The sequence below is a fragment of the Triturus cristatus genome, chromosome 1_1 (assembly GCF_964204655.1).
Source record: "Triturus cristatus chromosome 1_1, aTriCri1.1, whole genome shotgun sequence".
In the NCBI taxonomy this organism is placed as follows: domain Eukaryota; kingdom Metazoa; phylum Chordata; class Amphibia; order Caudata; family Salamandridae; genus Triturus; species Triturus cristatus.
In genome coordinates, this window is record NC_140579.1 from 287061 (window position 1) to 310758 (window position 23698).

At 47.0% G+C, this 23698-nt stretch overlaps 1 protein-coding gene across 7 annotated transcripts in view; it reads left to right on the top strand.

Annotated features, from left to right (window-relative positions):
- The window catches only part of LOC146869034 (RNA helicase MOV-10-like), a 488182-nt gene that overhangs the window by 223028 nt on the left and 241456 nt on the right, over positions 1-23698 (top strand). For 6 of the 7 annotated variants that reach the window (XM_085599844.1, XM_085602574.1, XM_085599639.1 and 3 more), the window contains one exon: positions 20469-20630. The exons of the other annotated variant lie outside the window; for it this stretch is intronic. In XM_085599844.1, coding sequence (XP_085455970.1) covers positions 20469-20630 — 162 coding nt within the window. The remainder of the gene's footprint in view (positions 1-20468; positions 20631-23698) is intronic. 7 annotated transcript variants of the gene reach the window in all.

A 23698-nucleotide genomic window follows, 5' to 3' on the forward strand; every position in this document is an offset into this window, starting at 1 on the left:
GGAAAAGCTTGTCAACAGAAAACTTTCACAATTTCTGGAGAACAACAACCGACTAAAAAGTTCGCAGACGGGATTCCGCCCCGGGCAGGGCACCGACATCGCCCTCCTCATGGCGGTGGAAGAGGCCAGAGCACTCTTAGACGAAGGAGGATCAGTGGCAGTGATCCTCCTCGGCCTGAGTGCGGCCTTCGACACCGTCAATCACCAGCTTCTTATCCAACGACTCAGGAGTGTCGGTGTTGAAGGAACTGCCCTGTCCTGGCTATCGTCCTTTCTGAGTCAACGCTCCTTTCAAATCTGGGAGAATAACACCCGCTCCTCCGACACTCCCCTCCAATGTGGCGTGCCTCAGGGCTCCTCCCTTAGCCCCACATTATTTAACATCTACATGTCCCCATTGGAGGAGGTTGTTACTCCGTTCGGGGTGAGCATCGTTAGTTATGCTGACGACACACAGTTAGTGGTGTCCCTTTCACATCCCAGACAACAACCTGCGGACCTGTACAACTGTCTGACACAGATACAAGGATGGATGAACAGATCGTCTCTGAAACTTAACGGTTCAAAGACTGACATTCTCCTCCTTGGTCAGAAGGGACCCTCTCCACTACTTAACATCTGGCCACCCAGTTTAGGCCCGCTCCCAGACCCCAAACCAGAGGTAAAAAGCCTGGGTGTTTGGCTTGATAAGGACCTCTCATTTGCAACACAAGCAAAAAAGGTAGCCGGGACGTGCTTTGGGCTGCTCAGGTCAATTCGAAAGATCTTGCCCCTGCTCCCCCACAAATCCCAGAAACTGTTGATTCAAGGCCTGATACTCTCCAGACTCGACTTTAGTAATTCCATCTACTTAGGGGCCCCAGAGGCAACCATGAACAAACTACAAAGGGTCCAAAATGCAGCTGCCCGGATCCTCACTAACACATCTGCCAGAGCTTCGGTCAAACCAGCTCTGAAGCGTCTCCACTGGCTCCCGGTGAGAGAACGTGTGAAGTTCAAGGCCCTCTGCCTGGCACATAGACTGCTTCAAAACAATGGCCCCCCAAGCCTGGAAAAATTTATCAAACCCTACAAAGCCCCTAGATCCCTCCGCTCCGACCAGGAACGTCTTATCGTCACTCCCAGAGTGAAGAAGGCACGAACAGGAGGAAGACGCTTCTCGGTTCACACCGCACGCCTCTGGAACGCCCTACCTCACCTCCTGAGAACTGAACCTAATTACCTACGGTTCAGGAAGCAATTGAAAACCTACCTTTTCCTCTAACCGACCTCCTTCCCTGCCCCCGCTGACTCCCCAGTTGTACTGATCTTAGCGCTGGGATACCTACGGGTGACTACGCGCTCTATAAAAATAAATAATAATAATAATAATAAAAACAGTGCACACGGCCCCGTGGGTCCCCTGTGTCACTACCTTGGGTGGTTCCTTGGGGTCCCAGCGATTCTAAAGGCTCTAGGCCTTGTGTCTAGTTCAGTCGTGGTTCTTATACCACTTTATTGGTATATGGTTTGGTACGCCCCTAGGGCCCAAACGTGTATTTGTGCTATTACTGTTGATTGCTAACTTGTAAATTAAGTACTTTGAACTCCAGTCTCATAAAGAGACTAGAGGGGTGTGTTTTAACCTAAATACATATATTTAAAATATATACCTGGTGTGGTTGTCCTTTCATTTAATCATTCAAGAGATTATAGACTGGTAAAACAAGCTGCTTTACATTCCTTCAAGACTTAGCCTGAAGGCTGCTCTCCATAGCTACCACTAGGATAGCTTTCAATAAAGGTTTTCTTTAACCAATTCACCATAAGGGGTTGTTTGGACTGATACAAGGTGCCCACTAGAACTAGTGGACAGCATATATCGGCCACCTTCTCACACAGGCTATGCTCCAGAGGGGGGCAAACACAAGATGTACAATCTAAGATAAGAAAAGCCTTTGAATAAAAAGAAGGCAACTGGGAAACCAAAGGAAAGCAATGGTCCGGCTGTAAGCCCCTGTACGTTCTTGGTAAGCCCAAATTGTGTTTTTTACAAAAGACAGTTTGTGCTGTTAAGTAGGCTCAATATAGGGGAAGAAAAGTAATGAAATGAGAAGCAAGCAAATGAGTGACAATAAAGCTAGCTAATGATAAAATATGAGTTGGCTGTAAGCCCACTGTTTAGTGGTTTTGTATGATCCATAAGGTCTTTGTTGCTAGCCATGACTAAGAAATGCTTTGTATTGGTCCCCGACAACTTGTAAGGCAAAAGCAAAGTAATTATATTTGGAGTTTTTTTAAGATATATAGAGACTGGCTTGCAGGGAAATCATCCTTGTGCACAAATGTCGTTCACACCAAATGACATTTTTTCGCACCTGGATTTTCTATGATAACATTACTAGCCCTGGGACAGGCAGACATGTAAGACTGGGTAGACATGTGACGGGTCTACCATCTGGGGATGAAAAAACCTAATGGCATGATTTTGATTTTTCTTTTTAACCAATGCAATATGTTAGCATTACTATTTTTGAGGTCACTTATTTTTTTAGTTTAATCTCTTCTTACCATCATACGAGGCTTAGGAGCCTTGAAACTGGAGAATGCCAGATATGAGCCATCTCTACCCACTGGCACGAACTACTTTGTCAGTGTGCCAAACCGAGACAGAAAGGTAGTTGGGCAGTGTTGGAAAGTGGTTTATTGGTAGTGGCAAATGTAGGTCTGCCACTGGCAATAAGGCCACTAACACATAATAGGACCCAGCATAGGTCTTAGAAAATTATTCCTATGCTCAACCCTTGGTAACGTGGCTGCGAGCAGACAGACTTAACTTCAAACACAGGTGTGTAAAGCATTTAAAAACACCATTTCAGTAAATAATTAAGACACAACACAAAATAAAAATCCAACACCAATGTATAAAAATAGGTAATATTTGTATCTTTTAAATGACACCAAAACGAACAAAATCCACTGTAGGGAACCAGAGATATGAATTTTTAAAGATTAGTCACTTTCTAGGACTTAGAAACCAACAGTGCCCCTTTTAGTTATTTTGTTTTCTCTGACAGGGACACACCTTTAGAAACGGTTCTGGAGAATATCTCACCACTGTGTAGCCTTCTCCAGCAGGCTAGGTCCAGTTAGAACTCCTTCCTGAAGTTCTGCTTGCGGGTCCCAAAGTATTCAACACACAGTCCAAGGTTCTGGAATCTCCAACAGGGTCCTTGAAAGTGTGAAACTTCAATTCCGCAATCCACTTGAACAAAGCCCTTTCAAATCCACCGGTTCTCCAGGCTGGGGATTCTTTGTGGGGATGTCCAGGTGAGCTCTGTTAACCTGTAGCTTGCAGGGAGTCTACTTCTTAGTCCTTTTGTAGCAAGGTAATCCACAGGGCTGCAGTGTTCAGATGGTGCAGTTTTCAGAGGTCAGGCCTTAGAAGTCTTTGCACAGCAGAACTTCGCAGCAGGGCACGTCTTGCTTCAGTAATTTTCAAGCAGCAGATCTGGAGGGCTCTGCCCCTCTCAGATACGTATTCAAAATTCTCTGGGTCAAGCCACAGGTCACCTCTGACCAATGAAAGCAGGGTAACTCCTCATAGTGATGACCACATCCTGCAGAGTGTGGCATTTTGTTGTCCCAGAGTGCATCATTCTTCCAAATCCATAATGGCTGATTTTCCAGCAAGGAGGTAAGAGCTGGCTAAACACACCCCCTTGGGATGGCTTATTTCCATGGACTCTCCCCCTACCATCTGCACACACCTTCCTTAAGCCTAGCCCTGACTCCTGGTCAAGAGTGTCCGAGTGAAACTGAAACCCAGGCCTCCCCTCTGCCTTTGAAGAGCATAGTTTACGACTCCACCTCCTGGCCTGGCATACCTATAGACCAGCACACTGCCCTCCCAGCAGAGTGGTTCTTTATCACCTCTTCAAAGCAGCCTGGCTAATCCACTTAACTCTGACCAATCTGGGCAGACCACTGGAAGGCTGAATTTGGACTTACAAAGTCTTATAACTTCTTGCATGCACGCTTTAGGAGAAATTCAACAACATAATATTGTTGGATTTATTACTACCATTCTGGGAAGTCTTTGAATGGTCCGGCTAGTCCTCTCCTATCAATGTTTATTAATCATTAACTTCCTACCATGTTAACCTATGGGCCATGGGGTTTGCAATGGGGAAAATGACTTGGGCCAGTCTTCTAGCACCAGGGCTTATAAAAACATATTTTATAAGTATTTCCCTAATTTCTACAGGACCCCCACCCCCTGTGCAACTAGGGAAGACTTTCGGGGTTCTGAATCTGTAGAAATATTGCAGATTCTCCTTTTACTGTGTTTCTAGTATCAAAGTAGAATTTGACTAGCAATTTACTGTTTCAAAGCAGTTCTGGCACCCAGTGCTGCTTTTAAACTGACCTCAGGCTTCAGCACTGCACACATGCTACTGCAGAAAATGCTGCTGGCCTCTAAACTGCCATACCCCAGGGTACTGGGGACTTCTAGGTAGGTTCAATCCCCTGCCCTATTAGATACTAGAGGCTTATGGGGTAGGTCATACCAATTACAGGGGTACCCCACCATACCATAGTGTACCCTAGTGTATGTTGGGTGTTTTAACTGAGATCGTAGGGCCCGACGACACATCATGGCGCAGAGATCCACTCCGGAACCAGTGGACATCTTCGACGAAGGCCCAGATGTCCCAGAGGAAGATTCTGAAGACCTGGAAATCGTGTCAGAGGCAGAAGACTCAGACGACCCCATTACTCCTGGTCAACGAGTGGGTACAACTGCCCCAGCCCCACCACCTAAACAGAAGGCACTGGTCAAGACTTCGCCTGTTGGCCCCAGTCTTGACCGAAAACACACTTCAGAAGCCCCGGGCCCGGCTCCGAAGAAAAAAAGACCAGCCTTCCGGTAGCTCGGGACCAAGCAAACCGCATGTAATAGTCCCACAGGCGCTTTCGGTACCAAAGCCAAAAGAACACTCTGCTCCAAAAACGGCTCCGAACGCTTCGATGCCAAAAGACAAACCGGCCCGAACACCCTGAGGCCAATAGACAAACCGGCTCCGGACACTTCCAAGCCTAAAGACCACCCTTCGGCTCCAAGACCAAAACCCTCGGAACTGAAAACCAAGCCAAAGGATTCTACCACACCTCCTAAGGCCAAGGAGCAGAAACCTCAGCTTCGCTCTGAACCGAACAAATCGGCGCCGAAACAGCCAAGAGAAATTTCTCATCCGGATCCTGTCGATCCCAAACAGAAAAAGATCTACATTCATCCCAAAACAGGACATGTCACAACTGTGCCATGCAAGAAGAGGAAGCTAGACACAGCACACACCCCACCAGTGCCACTTCACCCATACCACCTTCTTCTCCTGTCCTTCCTTCTAATCCCATTCCTCCCCCTAACCTGTTACACCACCTCTGCCTGTAACCTCTCCACCACATACACCACCACCACACGATGATGAGGACGATGACTTAAGGGGAGACCCTAATGACCCGTTCACGGATCCACAGGACACACCACAAGACGATTAGGGTGATTACAATGACCCAATAGATCCATCAGACCTCCCAAGCCCCCAACCATACCCAACAAAACCATCTCCCCCAGACGACAACATTGGTTTTGGACAACGTATCAATAAGGCTGCTGTTTTTCACGGTGTGCACATGCACTCAGACACAACAGAGGAGGATTTTCTTCTAGATACCTTTGAAGAGTCCCATAAAACTGTACAAATCTTACCAATGATTAAAGGGATCATTAAACATGCCCCATACATATTCAAAGACCATGTACAAGCCAGGATTCTTAATCCTAGAATCGATAAATATAGACATGCTCCTGAAGACCCTGCGTACATCAAAGGACAGCTGCCTTTAGATTCACTAGTAGTTTCCAATGCTAGGAAACGTGCCAATTCACAAATATCCGGGGATGCACAACCCCCCGATAAAGAATCTAAATTGCTAGATGCATCTGGCAAAAGGGTAGATGCACAAGCGGCCAATCACAGGCGCATAGCCAACACTCGAGCACTGCTGGCTAGATATGATAGGGCCCACTATGACCAGCTGGAAACCCTATTACAGCATTTGCCTGACCAATACAAAACTCAGGCAAATGATCTAATACAAGAGGGCAAATGAATAACAAACGCCTCAATTAAATGTGCCCTTGATGCAGCAAACACTGCCTCTAGGTCCATCAATACTAGTGTACTGCTCAGACGACATGCCTGGCTACGCATTTCAGGCTTTAAGCAAGAGGTCCAGACAACCATTCTCAACCAGCCGTTCAATCAAGAACAACTTTTTGGACCAGCTGTGGACATTGCTCTTCAAAAAATGAAAAAGGATACACAGACTAAGTCCATGGGAGCATTGCAGTCTCCACACACACGTGGCTCCTTTTATAGAGGAGCCTCCAAAAATGTCGTGCAGATACCTCATCTTCATTCAAAAATACCACTTAAACATACCCCAACAGAGGCTATTTTAGAGGAGGATACCGGGGGAATAACAACAAAGGGCGAGGCCAAGGTAACAATAGCACTCGCACCTCCCCTGCTAATAAAAAACTGACTTCCCTCCACTCCCCCCAGACCATTCCACTCCGGTCGGGAAGATTATCACAGTTCCTACCTGTCTGGAACGCCATCACAACAGACAAGTGGGTAAGACAGATTATCCAGTATGGTTACTGCCTGGAACTTACAGATAACCCCCAAACATACCACCCAAGCAGCGTCCAATGTCCACAGAACATCTTACACTTTTAAAACAAGAAGTTCTCTCACAGCTTCAGAAGCAAGCCATAGAGCCAGTCCCCTTACCACATCAGGGAACAGGGGTTTACTCGCTGTATTTCCTGATCTCCAAAAAGGACGGGACTCTTAAGGCCAATACTCGACCTTAGACCCCTCAATCTGTATATACACTCAGATCATTTTCACATGATCACTCTACAACAAGTGCTTCCACTGCTGCAACGAGGAGACTTTCTTGCCACACTAGATCTCAAGGACGCCTACTTCCACATTCCCATACATCCTGCTCACAGGAAGTATCTGAGGTTCATAGTGGATGGACAACACTATCAGTTCACAGTCCTTCCATTCGGAGTCACCGCCGCACCCAGAGTATTCACCAAATGCCTTGCAGTGGTAGCAGTACACTTAAGGAGACAACAAATCCTTGTCTTTCCATATCTGGACGACTGGCTGATAATAGCCAAGTTATTCAACCAGTGTGCAACACACTCATCAAACCATCCAAACATTGTGGTTCACAGTCAACTACACCATGTCCCATCTCCAGCCCTCTCATGTACATCAATATCTAGGGGCCACAATAAATACTTCCACAGCTCTAGCATATTCCAGTCCAGCCAGGATAGCCAGTATACAAGCTCTTGTCACCAAATTTCAAACCCAACACTCTCTCCCAGCCAGAGTGTTCATGCAACTCATAGGCATGATGGCATCTTGCATATTTATTGTACCTTATGCAAGACTTCAAATGCGTCCCTTATAAGAATGTTTAGCACATCAGTGGAATCAGGCTCAAGGACTACTTACACATCTGGTGTTGGTGAACAGCCGCACACATCGCTCTCTGCAGTGGTGGAAAACAACAAACTTATGCAAAGGGCGGCCGTTCCTCGAACCTGTTCCACAGATAGTACTTACAACAGACGCATCACTCACAGGATGGGGAGCCCATCTCCTCAATCACACAACCCAAGGCAAATGGCTCACTCAACAAAAAGTGCTCCATATCAATCATCTAGAACTACTAGTAATATTCCTAGCACTAAAATAATTCCAACCACATGTACAGAACAAGGCTGTCCTGATCCGGACGAACAACATGACAGCCAAGTATTACATACAAAAACAAGGAGGCACACATTCTCTGCAGCTGTCCCAGCTTGCACAGAACATTTGGAGATGGGCCATCCCACAAAACATATACCTGCTTGCACAACACCTTCCAGGAGTTCACAGTCAGATTGCAGATCTGTTAAGTCGACAAACACAGCAGATTCACAAATGGGAGCTACATCCCCAAGTTCTTCTCCCATTTTTCCAGATTTGGGGCCAACCAGACATAGATCCGTTTGTCACGCTCAAGCGCCAAATGCCCAAACTTCGACTCCAGGTTTCCACACCCGTTGTCCAAGGGCAATACGATATGGATGAACTGGTCAGGCAGATTTGCCTACGCTTTTCCGCCACTCCCACTGATTCCCCTAGTGGTACGCAAGCTCTGACAAGTCTCTCAAATTGATCCTGGTAGCTCCCACATGGGCACGCCAACCGTGGTTCACAACACTGCTAGAACTCTCTAGTTCCACACCAAAAACTACACCTCTCCCCATCACTGCTAACGCAGAACCATGGAGAGATAAGGCACCCCGATCCAGGTCAGCTGAATCTGGCAATCTGGCTCCTGAAGTCCTACAATTAGTTTATCTTAACCTTCCACCAGACTGTATGAACATCATTAAAGAAGCCAGGCACCCTACCACTAGAGCTTGCTATGCGGCAAAATGGAACAGGTTTGTCATTTACTGCACTAAAAATAATATTGATCCACTGGATGCATCCATTCAGGACATCAGTTGCTACTTACTACATTTGCAAAGATGTAATTTAGCATATTCAGCCATACATTTACATCTAGCAGCACTTGCTGCTTATTTACAAAACAGACAACACTTGTCACTTTTCAGGGTCTTAGCAATTAAAGCCTTTATGGAGGGCCTTAAAAGAATCATTCCTCCCAGATTACCACCCTCTCCAGTGTGGAATCTAAACCTCGTATTTACTAGGCTCATGGAACCCCCATTTGAACCTCTACATAAATGTGAACCTCAGTTCCTCACATGGAAAGTAGCTTTCCTTATTGCAATCACCTCTCTCAGAAGAGTAAGTGAGATCCAGGCTTTAACCATACAAGAACCTTTCTTACAAATACATCGTAACAAAGTGGTTCTCAGAACAAATCCAAAATTCCTTCCTAAAGTCATCTCGGCATTTCACCTTAACCAATCGGTGGAGTTAGCGTTATTTGTTCCAAACCAAGACTCCGTAGCAGAGAGAGCTCTTCACACACTAGACGTCAAAAGAGCACTACTTTATTACATTGACAGGACTAAATCCTTTCGGAAAACAGAACAATTGTTTGTAGCCTTCTCTCCACCTCATAAAGGTAACCCCATCTCCAAAGCTGGGATTGCAAGGTGGATTGTTAAATGTATCCAAATATGCTACCACAAGGCTAAACGCACGTTAACTATTCCCCCTAGAGCGCATTCCACACGCAAACTAGGGGCTTCCATGGCATTCTTAGACAACATACCCCTAGAAGACATTTGTAAGGCAGCAACATGGTCTACCACACACACACCTTCACTAAACACTATTGTGTTGACGTGCAGGCCCTGCAACAAGCTTCTGTAGGCCAAACTGGTCTTAACACTCTTTCAAACTACTGCAACTGATACAGGTGACCACCGCTAGGGGAGACACTGCTGTACAGTCTATACAAAGTGTGCGATCTGCAGCTCATATGCCTTGAACGGAAAATGCTACTTACCAGTATGCATCTGTTCTTGGCATGTAGAGCTGCAGATCCGCACCCACCCACCCACCTCCCCGGGACCTGTATCTGTTCCAGTACTATCTTATTTGGAGATACACACATGGACATCTTTTTCTTTTCTACTAACTCCATCATTTCCTATCATGGCGAAAAACAATCTGAGGATGGAGTCCATGCCCATGCGCACTATATTCCAAGGGAGGAGTCACCTATCTACTACAAACTTCTTCCAAGACAACAACAAGGTGCAAGTATACGAGCTCAACACCAGATGGCGATCTAATGCAAAGTGTGCGGATCTGCAGCTCTACATGCCAAGAACAGATGCATACTGGTAAGTAGCATTTTCCTTCTTATTGGTCTAGATGGCTCAGTCGACTATTTGTTTCACTATTGCTATATTACTGGCTTCATGGAAGGGGTCACTGCTGCATCCTCTATGAAAAAAGGGTATTTTACAGATACTTCACATAAGAGAATTATGAGATCAATCAATGTTGATGTGAAATATTAAGCGAACATCTTACGAGATGTAATAGAAATGTGTTGCACTACTTCCTGAATCTGCCCAATCAGCAAAAATCTGAAATAAGGCAGAATGAAAGAACTGCACTGCAAAATCTCATGGAAAACCACAAGGTGTCCCCGTTGCCAAATCCCAAACGTCAGCACTTGTAGTAACTAGGAAACGTTTCTGTAAGGAATCTCGTACATGAAGGAGACTTAATCTACAAGATGAAGACTAGTCAGTGCTGAATAAATCAATCCTAAACATTAGAGCTGGAAAAATCCTTCAAACAGGCAAAAACCCTTGATAGTTACCTGAAAAGTGCAGTATGGGCAGCAGCCATAAGGAACTCAAAACACGAGCCATCCAGCAGCTACACACTAAAGCCTGGGTGCAAATATAGATTATTTGCTCATGACATTATCCTCGAAGACCTATACAAAGAGGCCTGAAAGGAGACTGTATGTTTGTCTTGCAGTTCAACCTCTGTGTTGCGTATCTAGCTGTTGATTTGCCCAACCCGAGAACTTTCAACAGGGATTGGTAAAAATCTAATTTCCAATTTTACACTATGATAGAACTATATAGGCCTGCAACATCATCATGATGCTCTTCTTGTGTACTAAAAAATTAACAAGATGTTAGAAATCATTACAAAAATAAATTTTTTGTGGGATAAGGAAGATCAAGAAAACGTGCAATGGTTTATGAACTAACAGCCAAAAGCAAGAGCACAAACCTCCAAATCCTCCAGGTGTGGTTTAACAAAAAACACAGCTATCTTGATCAGTTAGTGTAGGAGAGTAGGATCTGCACTTATGTTGCCCTCACTTTTTTTCTGATGTTAACACTGGTTTCTGGCTATAGTCTGGCTTGGTCCCTGCTAATCAGGGCCCCAGTCTCTCTGTTCTCTCTAAACGACTTGGAGTGCATATTAGATGCACTAGTGATTGGTTACTGTGGTGCCGTATGAGCCCCTAGTATATGGTACCTTAGGTACCAAGGGCATAGGTACTTCACAAGCCTACCATGGGCTGAAGCATGTATTATGCCACCCCTGGGAAGCAGACTAAATCTGACACCTCAGGCCTGCTACTGCAGCCTGGGTGAGGTAGTGTTAGCACTCCTCACAGAGGTATAGGTTCCTCTATCTCACCATACACACACATAAACCTATCAGTCACCCCTTTGGCAGGCCCAATCAATCCTGAGGGCAGGGTGCTTGGTTTACAATGTGAGGGGGTGCCTCTGCCTGAGCAGGGCCCCTCTGCAGCTGGCAGGGTCTATTCCCTGTGGCTGTTTGTGGATGTGGTTAAACCATATACTCTTAAGTGCATTATAACCTCCTGGTTAATGTTAACTTTGGAATGACTGCATCAAAACATGTCGTGTTTGGTGTCAAACATCTTCGAATCATAACCCCACACCAGTAACTGGTGTGGGAGTATGATCCCACCCTTCTAGAGGGGATGACATGTACCTACTGTGGTAACACGGTAGAAATCTGAAAGAGCCCTGGCATCACAAAATGGATGCCACCAGCACAGACACTGGGCTTCCCTCCTGCTGCTGACTGAAACTCGCAGTGGAGGTGGCCCAACAATAGGCATCCTGTCACAGGGAGGTGTCACCACCTTCCAGACATGATTTAGTGTATTGGAGCTGGATGGGTGCACTCTTAGAGTGCTTTGAAGTCCTGCACTGGGGGAGCAGTAGGCTCCTCTGTGCATATGCCAGCTAAAAAGGGGCTACCAGCCCCTGCTCTGGCACGAAACTGGACAAAGGGAAGTGGGTGTAACCACCCACCCCCATGACCCTCCTAGAGGAGTGGTCATAGAGCTAGTCCCTCCCTTTCTTTTACTATAAGATAGGAACACCTTGCCATTGCAAGTTAGATAACGTGGACGACGCTTTACAAGAAGAATCCTGGCCCTTCGACGTTCCACTACCTTTGGAAGACAGAAGAATCTCCCTTGGAGTCAAGGAGTGACTCCCCTGCTTGGCAGGCACCTGAAACTCTAATCAACAGTCGCAAACTTTCCCGCTCCCGCCGGAGCCCGAAGTCCCTGCAGCCCCGGAAGTGGATTTCCTGACTTCTCGACGGCCATTGTGAGTCCCCAGCAGAGCTGAGGCGAGTGGACCCCACGAGTGACGAGGAACCGCAATACCTGGGGACCGTGCACTATTGTTGAGTGCAACCCCTTCACGATGTTCTACGAACTTGTGCTTTGGACCATCTGTGGCCCAAGCCTCCAGCAGGTTTTGCAGCAAAAATCAGCGGCCTACCCCGTCCCGAGTCACCGTGGGCTCCTGTGAAGCATTTCCTCAAGAGGCGTCTTTGCGATCCCTTGCCTGTTGGCTTGTGGGTCCCCCGAAGACTTTAGCAACTAAAAGGGCTCCCCTGGTTGCTCCAGGCCTGCCCTCACTCACCCTCGCTGGGTGAGTCCCTCAGACCTTGCTGGTCTGCACCATCGACTTTCTTCACACCACACGAGACTTGCTGTTGCCAAGGCTTGTTGGCTACAATCCGGTTGCCGACACCGCAGTCAGCTGCAGACGTCGTGGAACACTCCGAATCTAGTTGCTGGTCATCGTCGATCCCTCCTGGAGCTCGTGAGCGAAGAGTCAAAACACCCTTGATCACCTGAAATCACCAGACATCCGTGGGCATCCATTTTCCTGGCCCCGGGTCACTGGCAAGTGACTCTGAACACTGTCCCTTCAATTTTCAGGTCTTCTACATCTTGAATCCAACCTTGGATTCCACCAGATACTTCTTCAGTCGCCGCTAGCAGCAAGTCTTCTTTGGTCTCCATAGAAAACAGCGACGCGACCCGACACCAAAAGACACCTATGCACCCGGCTTCCCTGGGTGAGGTAACTCGTGCACTCAAGTGCCCTAGTGTGTGTTGGCCCTCGAATTACTTACCTTGTAAGTGGCTTGCTTGTAGACTTCCTCGAAGTACCCTAAAACTTTAAAAATCAAACCGCGACTTGCTCCATTGTAATCAATAGGGAACCCGCGGCTGTGTTCTCACACTGCATGCGTCTCCCGTGGGTCTGTTACTTACCTGCTATCACTGCAGTCATGACGCCCCAGCGATTCTACAGGCCCTAGGCCTTGTCATTCTGCAAGTCGACTTTCCAAAACCTCTTTTTAGGTCTCGGCTAGCGAAGGCTGCGCTTGTGCAGTCTCGCTCGTGAGATTTAATGACTTGGAGAAGAGGGGCTTGAACCCGCCCCTCTTCTCCCCTTTTCTCCATTGGCTGGCCTCTTGAATGCTGGCCAGCCATTGGAGAAGAGGTTTGTCTCTCCGAACAGGCCCCGTCCTTTTCGGATTCGGGGGCGTGTTTTTTTCTACTTTTCTCATTATCTCCTCCAGCCAGTGGCAAGAGGAGAGAAAAGAAAAACACGCCCCTGAATCCGGAAACGCCGCTGCCTTTCTCCGAGGCATTTCTGCTTCGCCTCGGAGAAAGGCGGTGGTGTTCATGGCATCATCCCCTGCTCCTCGGTCTAAACACGGTCCCTCCAGGGGCCCTTCAGATGCCCTTGTTAATGCTTGTACACAGACACACCCGAAGCACGTTACTTTGAGAAAACAAAACCGAGACAATATTTTAACGCTGGGACCTGTGTTGGTTAATGAAGCCTCAGGTAAACCGCAACAATACAGTCTAGACTACGCATTCCACTAAACAGCAAACTCTACGAAGCCAGCAAGTTGGAAACGAAGACGTGCTTCTGTTTCTATTTTTTTAGGCACTATCTCTTTGATCTCCGCTTCCTCATTCTTCACTCCCTCAGATTTCTGGTGTGTATCGGCGGCATCTCGTATAATTACCCCGAGCACTACAAGGCCTCTGTGATTACGGGAGCTGTGCCCTGAAGACAGCCTGGAGCCAGGGGCGCTCCGGCGCGCTCCGGCGCGCTTCCCCTCCCGCCCGAACAATGGGCGGCATCTCGGCCCGTCTGCACCCGTCTGAGGAGATAATGATACAGCGCGGCGGCCCGGAGAAGCGTGCGCAGGCATGTCACTCAATGAGCCCAGGGTGAACCTGTAAGCGGACTCTGCGACCTGCAGCCAGATTGCCCGACCCAAATCCCCGTAAGATTGCTGTGGAGGAAGTAGGAAAGGAAAATTATAAGGGCAACGAAGAGCCCAGCAGGCTGCCTCCTGGGCAATAATACCCAGACAAAAACAGTGTGTACGTTTCATTACAGATCAGACGGTTTACCAAGTGCTCAGCCAGCATTAATGTACAGTAACATGAACAGGAGAAAGTAAGGGCAAGAGGGTGAAAAAAAAAAACAGAGTCAAGGAGGTGCAAGGCTAAAATAAACTATGTAAATGCTCAGTATAAATTCATTCATTCAAAATGCACCTTCAAAACGTTACAGCACTGTTTTAAATAAATTTAAAAAAATACTTTTCGAAATACTGGAGGAGAAACATGCATGTAAAGACGACGTTGAGGATGAGAATTGAGGATTACGCAGGGTATATGACGCGATAAGTTTAGACGGGCAGTTCTGTTTGTCCTGTCAGTTTCCCCGATGCCCCAGTGTACTTTGTTCTCCAGTCTTTATTTTTGCAGTTTTTTTTAACGCGAACTTGACTCCAAGGTACTGGAGCGCTTTTGCATCATCACAGTTACACTACACAAGGACACATTCATTTTTGTAGGCACGGGGCGATTAAGTGATTTTCCCAGAATCACAGAATGGTGGCCCGACGCCGAGCCTCGAGCCTGGTTACCCAGTTTTAAGGTCGGCTGCTCTGGCTGTTACGCCAGTCTTATTCTTCTCAGAGCTCAGGTACTCTTAGTTTGTCCAAGTAGTATTTAAACACAAGCTCTGTTTTGTCTAATTAGGTATGCTGCTTCTGGCATTCAACGTTTGTTTGAACACATATTTTCTACAGTTACTCCCGTGCCATCCCTCAAATTCGCTCCCTCTGGTTCGTATCGTGCCTTCCACTTCTAGGATCACTCCTCCACTCTGTATTGCTTTCAGGATTCTACTATCTCAGCAGCAATGCTGGTGGCCAACAACGGAGTTGTTCACAAACCTAAAATATGTGATCACCTAAAATCGCGGTGGAACACGGCCAGCGTCCGCGCGACAGTGTTTTGGTTCCTGTTTTCACCTCATTGTTTAAATTCTGCTTAGTTATCTTGCCCTATAGTACCATGTGGTCTATATAGTTTGCCCGTCTGTTTACGAAAAGCGGCGCACCAGCACCAAAAGGAATACATATAACTGCTTGTTTGCCACTTTTATTTAACTCTCTAAGCGCCGTCGCCGGAATAGTGTTTATTTTTTACTCATCTAATTTACTTCCTCCTCAGAGCCATTGTGTACCGACGTCTTCCAAGGCCTTTTTACAGTTGCGTGTGACGCACGCGTCCTTTCGAAGGTTTTGGGCTGAGGAAGACGGCGTTGCTACGAAAATTACCGTCTGCCCTACATACGCTAGTATCTCTGTAAATGTGGGAGGGGTTAACTTGAAGGAACTGAAAACCCCCATTTCTCCCCAGGGCTGTAATGAAATGCTCAAAAAAGGAACCACATGAAAACATTTATTGTATAGAAAATGGAACCGAACGCGACGTGACTAGGACACTGCTTCTACCCCAGTTCACTCTTTGCCACCCCTCGGGGCACGGTTCTGGTTATGCGCTGGTACCACTTTGGTACCGTAGACTCAGGACAGAGTTAAAACAACAAAAACAAGGACCCCCATCTCCTCTCCCTCCATAGGAACAGCATACCTCCTCTTTTCTTCAGAATTAAAGCAACCACATAATTCAGCCCCAGTTGTCAATAGCTTGAAATGAACCAGAATAGATAAAACCTATTGAAGCCTCAAGATTATTCACTTTGCGTCACCTATGGTACAATATATTCTGCAGATGGCTAAATTGGCTCAGTAGGTCAATGTGTCTTCTGCCCGCACTAACGTCTATGCCCTCTGCATACCACAGGCGTAAAACACCACAGCTTGTTTCTGGCTTTTGTTTTAGGCCATAAAACAAGGACCTTAGGAACAGGAACATAGGGTAATCCTAAAGTATGTTATTAAAGTTGGTGCAAAAACTAAAAGCTGTATGGCACGCACTGTATGAAGAAAATAGTATTCCTCTCAGGACATCTTAGCTGGGCGAGCTACACGGGTACAGTTAAACTTGCCTTGACTGCGGCCACCCAAATATAGACACCAAACTGGCTTGCTGTCTAACTACAGATTCCCTCACCCAGTACTCCAGGCCCACCAAGGTAATGAATCACCGACGCCTGTGAAATGCTGCCGGTATAGGGCATTAAGCACACAATGACCTTTCTTCACTGCCTCCCCAGCTCCCAACCACACACGGGTCACAACCGCTAGGGGAATAAGAAAAAATCCTCTAAAGCTCACATCTCGCCAAATCTTAACAAGTGATATCTGAAATGTGGCGTCATAATGCTTGGAAGTTAGGTTAGTGGTCAAATGCACACTTAGTATATGTGTCTGCAGTGGATGAAGTGGCTGTTCGTGTGTTCATCACATTGCAGTTCAACGATACACATCTTCCCGACTGTAGCAAGGTATTAACATCAGCACCACATCCAGGCGCACAGCAGCCTCAAATGCAGCAATAATTCACCTCGTATTATTTTTGGCGGAAAAAGAGAATAATTTACTGTAAAGTGTGGGTTGTAGTTGAAGGCAGTGTGAGTTTTTCTCAGTGGGACAGTATGGTGTTCAGTGGGGGAGACGATGTGGCACTATGGCCAGAGCTGCTGAATTTGGAACTGGGGAACCAGGTTCAGCCTTAATAACCAGTCCACCAGACGACTCTCCAGTGAGAGCACAATCCCATGCTAGACCTTGGAAGGCTTCGCAAGACCTTAGAAGCGCTGGTGTCTAAGCACCAGCAGGTGGACCCTAGCACTGGCAAGTCTGGGTTAACCTTCAAGGTTTGTCCACCACAATCCATACTGAAGTTCACCTCCAGTCTTGCTAGCAGGCCTATGAAGCCGCACAGCCAGGAACAACAGTGACTCTGTCACTGAGGTCACAGGACCCTTGAGAAGGGCCAGCTCTAGGGCAGTGCAACCAGTGTGACCGGGCGCTGACTTTGGGTGGAGACATTATGTTTGCAAGTAAATTAAGCTTTTAAAAGCGCTTGCTGCCTCCTTCCTGGCCTCCAGCAATTTTCAGCAACAATAAAAATGTCATGATGACTCGGGGGTTTAATGTTCTTCCTAGAGAGAGATCAGAGTTTTGTCTAGTGGAAGTTTTGACTCCTGGAAAGGTAGCACATAGGGTTAATGTGCCTGCAGCAAAGAACATGTACCATGCAGATCACAAAGTGCACATAATGTAAATAGGTCAGTGGGCTTCTGCATGTGTGTGTGTAGGTGGCTCTGTGGGTGGCTCTATTTGTGTGTGGGTTGGTCTATGTGAGTGGCTCTGTTTGTGTGGGTGGCTCTGTGTGTGTGGGTGGCTCTGTGTGTGTGGCTCTGTGTGTGGCTGCAAATGCAATAGGTCTCGCATTTGAGAGTGATTAAGCGATTGACATTGTAAATAACAATGCCGTTTCTTTGAATGTTTTAAAAACAAAAACATAAAAAAAATAATGTCATGAGCAATAACTTTAACAATGCCGAGACCGTTGCATTGTAAATGCTTGTTTAGTATATGGTCTGGTACGCCCCTAGGGCCCCAGCCATATTTGTGCTTAACTTATTGTGAAACGTTGATATTTGAATGTGTTCCTGGCTTCTAATCTCATAAAGAGATTAGTAGAGTGTGTCTAGAAATAAATACATATATATTTGATATATATACCTGTGTTGTGTCCTTTCATTTGGTTATTCAAGAGATTATAAGGTAAAACAAGCTGCTTTACATTCCTCTGAGACTTAGCCTGAAGACTGCTCTCCACAGCTACCACTAGGATAGCTTTCTTTAACCCCTTCAGTGCCCGCCCCTTTCCCCGCCCTGTGCCGGCCGTTTCATTAGCGGGCGGGGTTTGTGACGAGCTGGTCTCGTCATGGGCACAGCGCAACCGCGGCCCATGACGAGACCAGCTCGTCACGGGCATTGAAGAGGTTAAAAGGTTGTCTTAAACCTATCTACCATAAGAGTCGAATTGGACTGGTGCAAGGTGGCCACTATAACTAGTGACCAGCATATGCCAGGCCAACTTCTCACAGTTAATATCACTAAAAGCAGCCTTTGACAGTCTTGCACTCAATCCTCATCCAAAGACCCTGAGGCTGGAACTGTGGCCCTGCCCTTCACCGGGCCTGCTCATTCATTTCTGCATGTGCTCCAATGGTCAGCCTTGCCCCTTTCCAGTCTGACGCCACCAAGCTGATCTGTGGATTTAAACAAGATTCTTCCCTGAGCCGCCCCACCTCTTTATTGTCTACAAGACTCCACTTGCTTCCATTATTCAATCCCACGGACTCCACATCATCTCTTAAGCAGATAACACAACTTCTACTCCTCCTCTAGGAAGACATGCCTACCTCGCAATCAAACTTCGTAGCATGCATGTCTGACATAGCAGACTGCATGAAAAGAAGCTGCCTCAAGCTCAGTGATTGCAAATCAGAAGTGGTGCTTCCAAGCACACCTCTCTATGGACCCCTGCCCGGTGGCCCTATTCCTGTGGACCACCAGCTATCCCCACCAATGCTGCTAGGAACCTGGGTATCATAAATGGCAGTCACATCTGCATGGCCAGCCAAGTCAACATGATAGCAGTAGCATGCTTCCCTAAACTCAAAATGCTCAGAAAAATCCCTAAAAGGCTCCCACTTGATACTTTCAGGACAGTAACTCAGGCTCTCATCACCAACAGACTACACTACAGCAACGCCCTTTATGTTGGCCTCTCTGTCAAGCACTCCAACCGACCGAGTAGCTCAAAGCGTGGCTGCTAGACTCATACTCAACCTTCCTTCATGAGCCCAAATCTCCAAACACCTTAAGGACCTCCACTGGCTCCCCATCAAGAAATGCACCACCATCAAACTACTCTCGTTCTTCTACAAGTTACTCCATAACATAGGCCCTGCCTAGTTCAACTACCACTTCAACTTCCACACCAAGCAACTCAAATTGGCTGGCCAGCTCCTCACACACATCTGACAAACTAAAATGGGAGAACGCACCTTCTTCCCCATCGCCCCCAAGACCTAGAACATGCTCCCCTTCAGAACAGCCAGCTTCTTACCCCCCAAACTCAACTTAAATTCAGAAGCAAGCTGAAAACCTGGCTTTTCAACTAGTCTACTCTTGTCTCAGGTCTTCCCTTCCAGGGCACGTATATACCCTCCTTAGTCACTAGCACGTGATACAAGTCGGTAGAACATAAGCAGCGATTAGAAACTTATTGTAGACTCCGTGGTATTGCAGACTATGATTTTAAATATCTATTTGATGCATGTTATAAATATGATCTATATTGACTTAGCAGTTAAGTTGTGCTTTTTCAATGGCTGTCCATTTCTTTTGATGTGTGGAGTAAAGTTTAAAGAATTATTTTAGTGTTGAAATTGAAAGTTGAACCACAGTCATTATATGCTCAATAAAATGGCTGAATTATCAAACAGCATTGTCATGCAACGTGACCAGTGCTGTGCAGCTTAAAAAGCATGTAAAATTTGAAAATGGTGTACTAGAATTCTGAACTTAAATTAGCATCCTTAGAGTAAGTGGTGTTCTCTTGTGGTAAGAGGTCTTTAATTTGGTCTTCACACATTACTGGAAATTGATGATTAATTTTCTTTCAGTATTGTGCTCTGTCATTTGCTTTATTTAGTTTTAATTCTCTGCATTATATTTAAAATTCTTTAAAAATCCCCTAGATTTGTATGGTATTTTGTAATGAGCAGTCTGTTCTGGATCTTTCATGGCCTCAACAAATATTCCATGTGTGCTAGGTATTTCCACCAACCTTCCCAGTATACCAGTCCGGTCATCTTCAGCCCTAATGCAAGGAATATATCGGTTAAGGAAGCTGCCTGAATACAATAATGGGCAATGCCCATGTTTATGACTGTTTTGATTATCTGTGGAGTTCTCTGCCACACACCATGCCAGATCGGCATATCCTGGATATCTTCTTTGAAGCTTAACCGTGACCAAGCAAGCAGTTTAGATATTTATTCTCAACCTGGCCTGCTCAGTGTTAGCACATTTATTATAAAGCACTATACACAAGTCCTGCGAAAGATGAATCCATGTGTCCATATTATTTTCAGAAGTGTGGAGTATGTAATCCTATGGCTGTCTTGGCTAAAGTGTTTTTCCGTTTTGGCTTTTGATCCCCATTGATCTTTTATCCAGGTTTTGGAACGCATTCCTACATCACATGTCCTTGCGTGTGCACCCTCTAACAGTGCAGCTGACCTGCTGTGTGAGCGCCTTTTGAAACACCGAGACAAGAGGGAATTGTACAGGATAAATGCGAGCAGCAGAGACTTCCGCCTTATCCCAGAGGTGATTAAGGTACGCATCAGAAAATAGTGTTCGAGGCGTATGAGCTGCAGATTACACTCTGTGCATAGATCGCCATCTGGTGTTGGGCCCGAATGTCTGCACTTGTTTTTGTCTTGGAAAGTCTTTGGAAGTCACGAGGTATGTGACGCCTCCTTTGGATCATAGTGCGCATGGGCATCAGCTCCATCCTCAGATTGTTTTTTTCCGCCATCGGGCTCGGATGTGTTCGTGTGTTCCAGTTCGGAACTGTAAACGTTTTTTTTTCGGCGCGCAATCCTTCCCTTCTCGACGGAATTGTTTCGATCGCGTTTTCCAACCACACGCGACCCTTCAACTTCGAAGTCTTCGATTCCGGTCGTCGAAAAAAGGCCTTCGGGCCTACCTGGGCCTCATCTCCGGCTCATGGAAAGCGCACCATTTAAAAAGTGTCCTTGATGTGGGTCGAAGTTTCCCCACACCGACCTACATGAGTTGTGCAATCTCTGCCCCTCACCGGAGCACGAGGCTGGAGACTGTCCAGCTTGTGCCTCCTTCCGCTCCAAAAAGACCATCCGGGACCGACTAGCTCGAAGAACAATGGCACGCTCGTCATCTTCGATCCCCGATGACATCTTTCAAGAGGGCGTCGATGTTCCGTAGCAGGGTCGAGTCGAGGAAGCAATCATCAGCGCCTCCGAAGCAGACAATTCCGACGTCGAAGACCTCACTCCAGCTCAATGGGCCGTGAGTACAGACATCGACCCCGACCCACACCCCCCCTCGACACTGTCGAAAAAGGCTTCGGTACCACCTCCACCTTCAGGCCCAGGTGCACGCTGAGACACTGCTTCCCATGCCCCGCCTTTGGGCCCGATAAAGAAGCCTACTAAGCCTTTAGGCGACTTGGGCTCTAGTCCGCCTACCCTCGGTACCGACAAGCCAACTCCGGCACCGAAGAAAAAGGCGTCTTTGACCTCATCCACGCCGACCGCTGCTCCCACATCGAAGCACTCGGCGTTGAAGCCTAGCACCAGTTCCTCGGCACCGACCACACCCTCGGAGCAGACTAAAAAACGCCCACCAAAAGGCTCCGATTCTTCCAAACCAAAGACCTCGGAACCAAAAAAACAGCAACCGGTTCCAAGTGATAAAGACACTTCAAAACTACATGGTTCCAAGCCTCGAACTGCTACCGAGTCGATGCCCAAAAAACTAACGGCACCAAAGCCCTCTACTCCGAAGGATCTGTCTTCCACAGATGAACTGTTTCATCCAGATCCTACCCAAAAGACTTTAATGAAGGATCCTAAGACTGGTCATTTAATGCTCAGCATCAAGAAAAGACCACTAGAAATGCCTGCGCCTGCACCGCCACCAAAGAAGAGAGACTTCTCTTCCTCCTCCTCCTCCTCCTCCTCCTCCTCCACCACATCACTCTCCCACACCATCACCAACCCCAGTAGATGATGATAACACCTCAGATAGTGCAGGGGGAGGTGCGGACTATCAACCCCTTGGGGTCCCTACCCCTACTGGCTCCCCTGACCCATGGGATGATTACAGTGTCCCAGATGTCCCTTACACCCCACAGGATGACATTTATCCCTCCAGGCCTACATAACTCCCCCCCCCCCCCCCCCCCCCCACAAGAGGACAATATCGGATTCATCCAGATCCTCCACAGAGCTGCCCAATACCATGGGGTGGCCCTGCATACAAACCCAGTAGAGGAGGATTTTCCTATGGACACCTTTGATACCACACAAAGGTCCACCTCAACACTACCCATGCTTAAAGGGGTCATTAAGCACGCATCAGATCTTTAAAGACCCCGTCAGGGCTCGTGTCATCAACACACGCATAGAAAAGAAATATAAAGCTGACCCAGTATACATTAAGGGCCCCGCACCACTAGATTCCCTAGTTGTCTCTAATGACCGAAAGAGAGCAAATTGCCAAACTTCAGGTGACGCACCACCACCATACAAGGAATCAAAACTCCTAGACGCCTCTGTTAAACGCACAGCATCACAGGCTGCAAATATTTGGCGCATTGCTAATACACAAGCGCTCCTAGCCAGGTATGACAGGGCACATTATGACGAACTTGAGTCCATAATGCAGCACCTCCCTGACGAATATAAAAACCGGGCCAATGAACTCATCCAGGAGGGTAAAACCATCATCAACCCCTCCATCCGATGTGCCCTAGATGTAGCTGATACCGCCTCAAGGGCAATAAACACCAGTGTCCTTTTGCGCAGGCCTGCCTGGTTACGTATATCAGGTTTTAAACCCGAAGTACAGAATTCTATAATCAATCAGCCTTTTGATGAGCAACACCTATTTGATCCCAATGTAGACGTATCCCTTGAGAAAATGAAGAATGATACAGACACCGCCAAATCTATGGGAGCCTTGCAATCGCAAGCTACCGGACGGTCCTTTCGTCGCTCATCATTCAGAAGCACACATCGAGGCTACTCCTCTGATAGCTCCTCCACCTCTTACAAAGCTCCCGCACAATCCACCTTTACCAGAGGTTACCAAAAGGGTGGTTACAGGGGGAATAAAAGCAAAGGCAGAGGCAAAAACAACTCCCGCTCTGCCTCTACACCTACCCCATGACTTCCCTCCACTTCCCCCCCGACCATTCCACTCCAGTCGGGGGAAGACTCCACCAATTTCTCCCTGCCTGGATAAACATCACTTCAGACAAATGGGTCCACCAAATCATTCAATCAGGCTACTGTCTCGAACTAACATCTACCCCCCCAACCATACCACTCAAACACCGTCCAATGTCACAAGAACATTTGTTACTGTTAAAGCAGGAGGTAATCTCCCTCCTACAAAAAAGTGCAATAGAACCAGTTCCCCTGCACCAACAAAACACAGGAGTTTACTCTCTCTATTTTCTCATACCATAGAAGGACGGATCTCTAAGGCCTATTTTAGACCTCAGACCCCTAAACCTATACATACACTCAGACCACTTCAATATGGTCACACTCCAGCAGGACCTCCCTCTGCTTTCCCAGGGCGATTTCCTTGCTACTCTAGACCTCAAGGACGCCTATTTCCACATTCCCATTCAC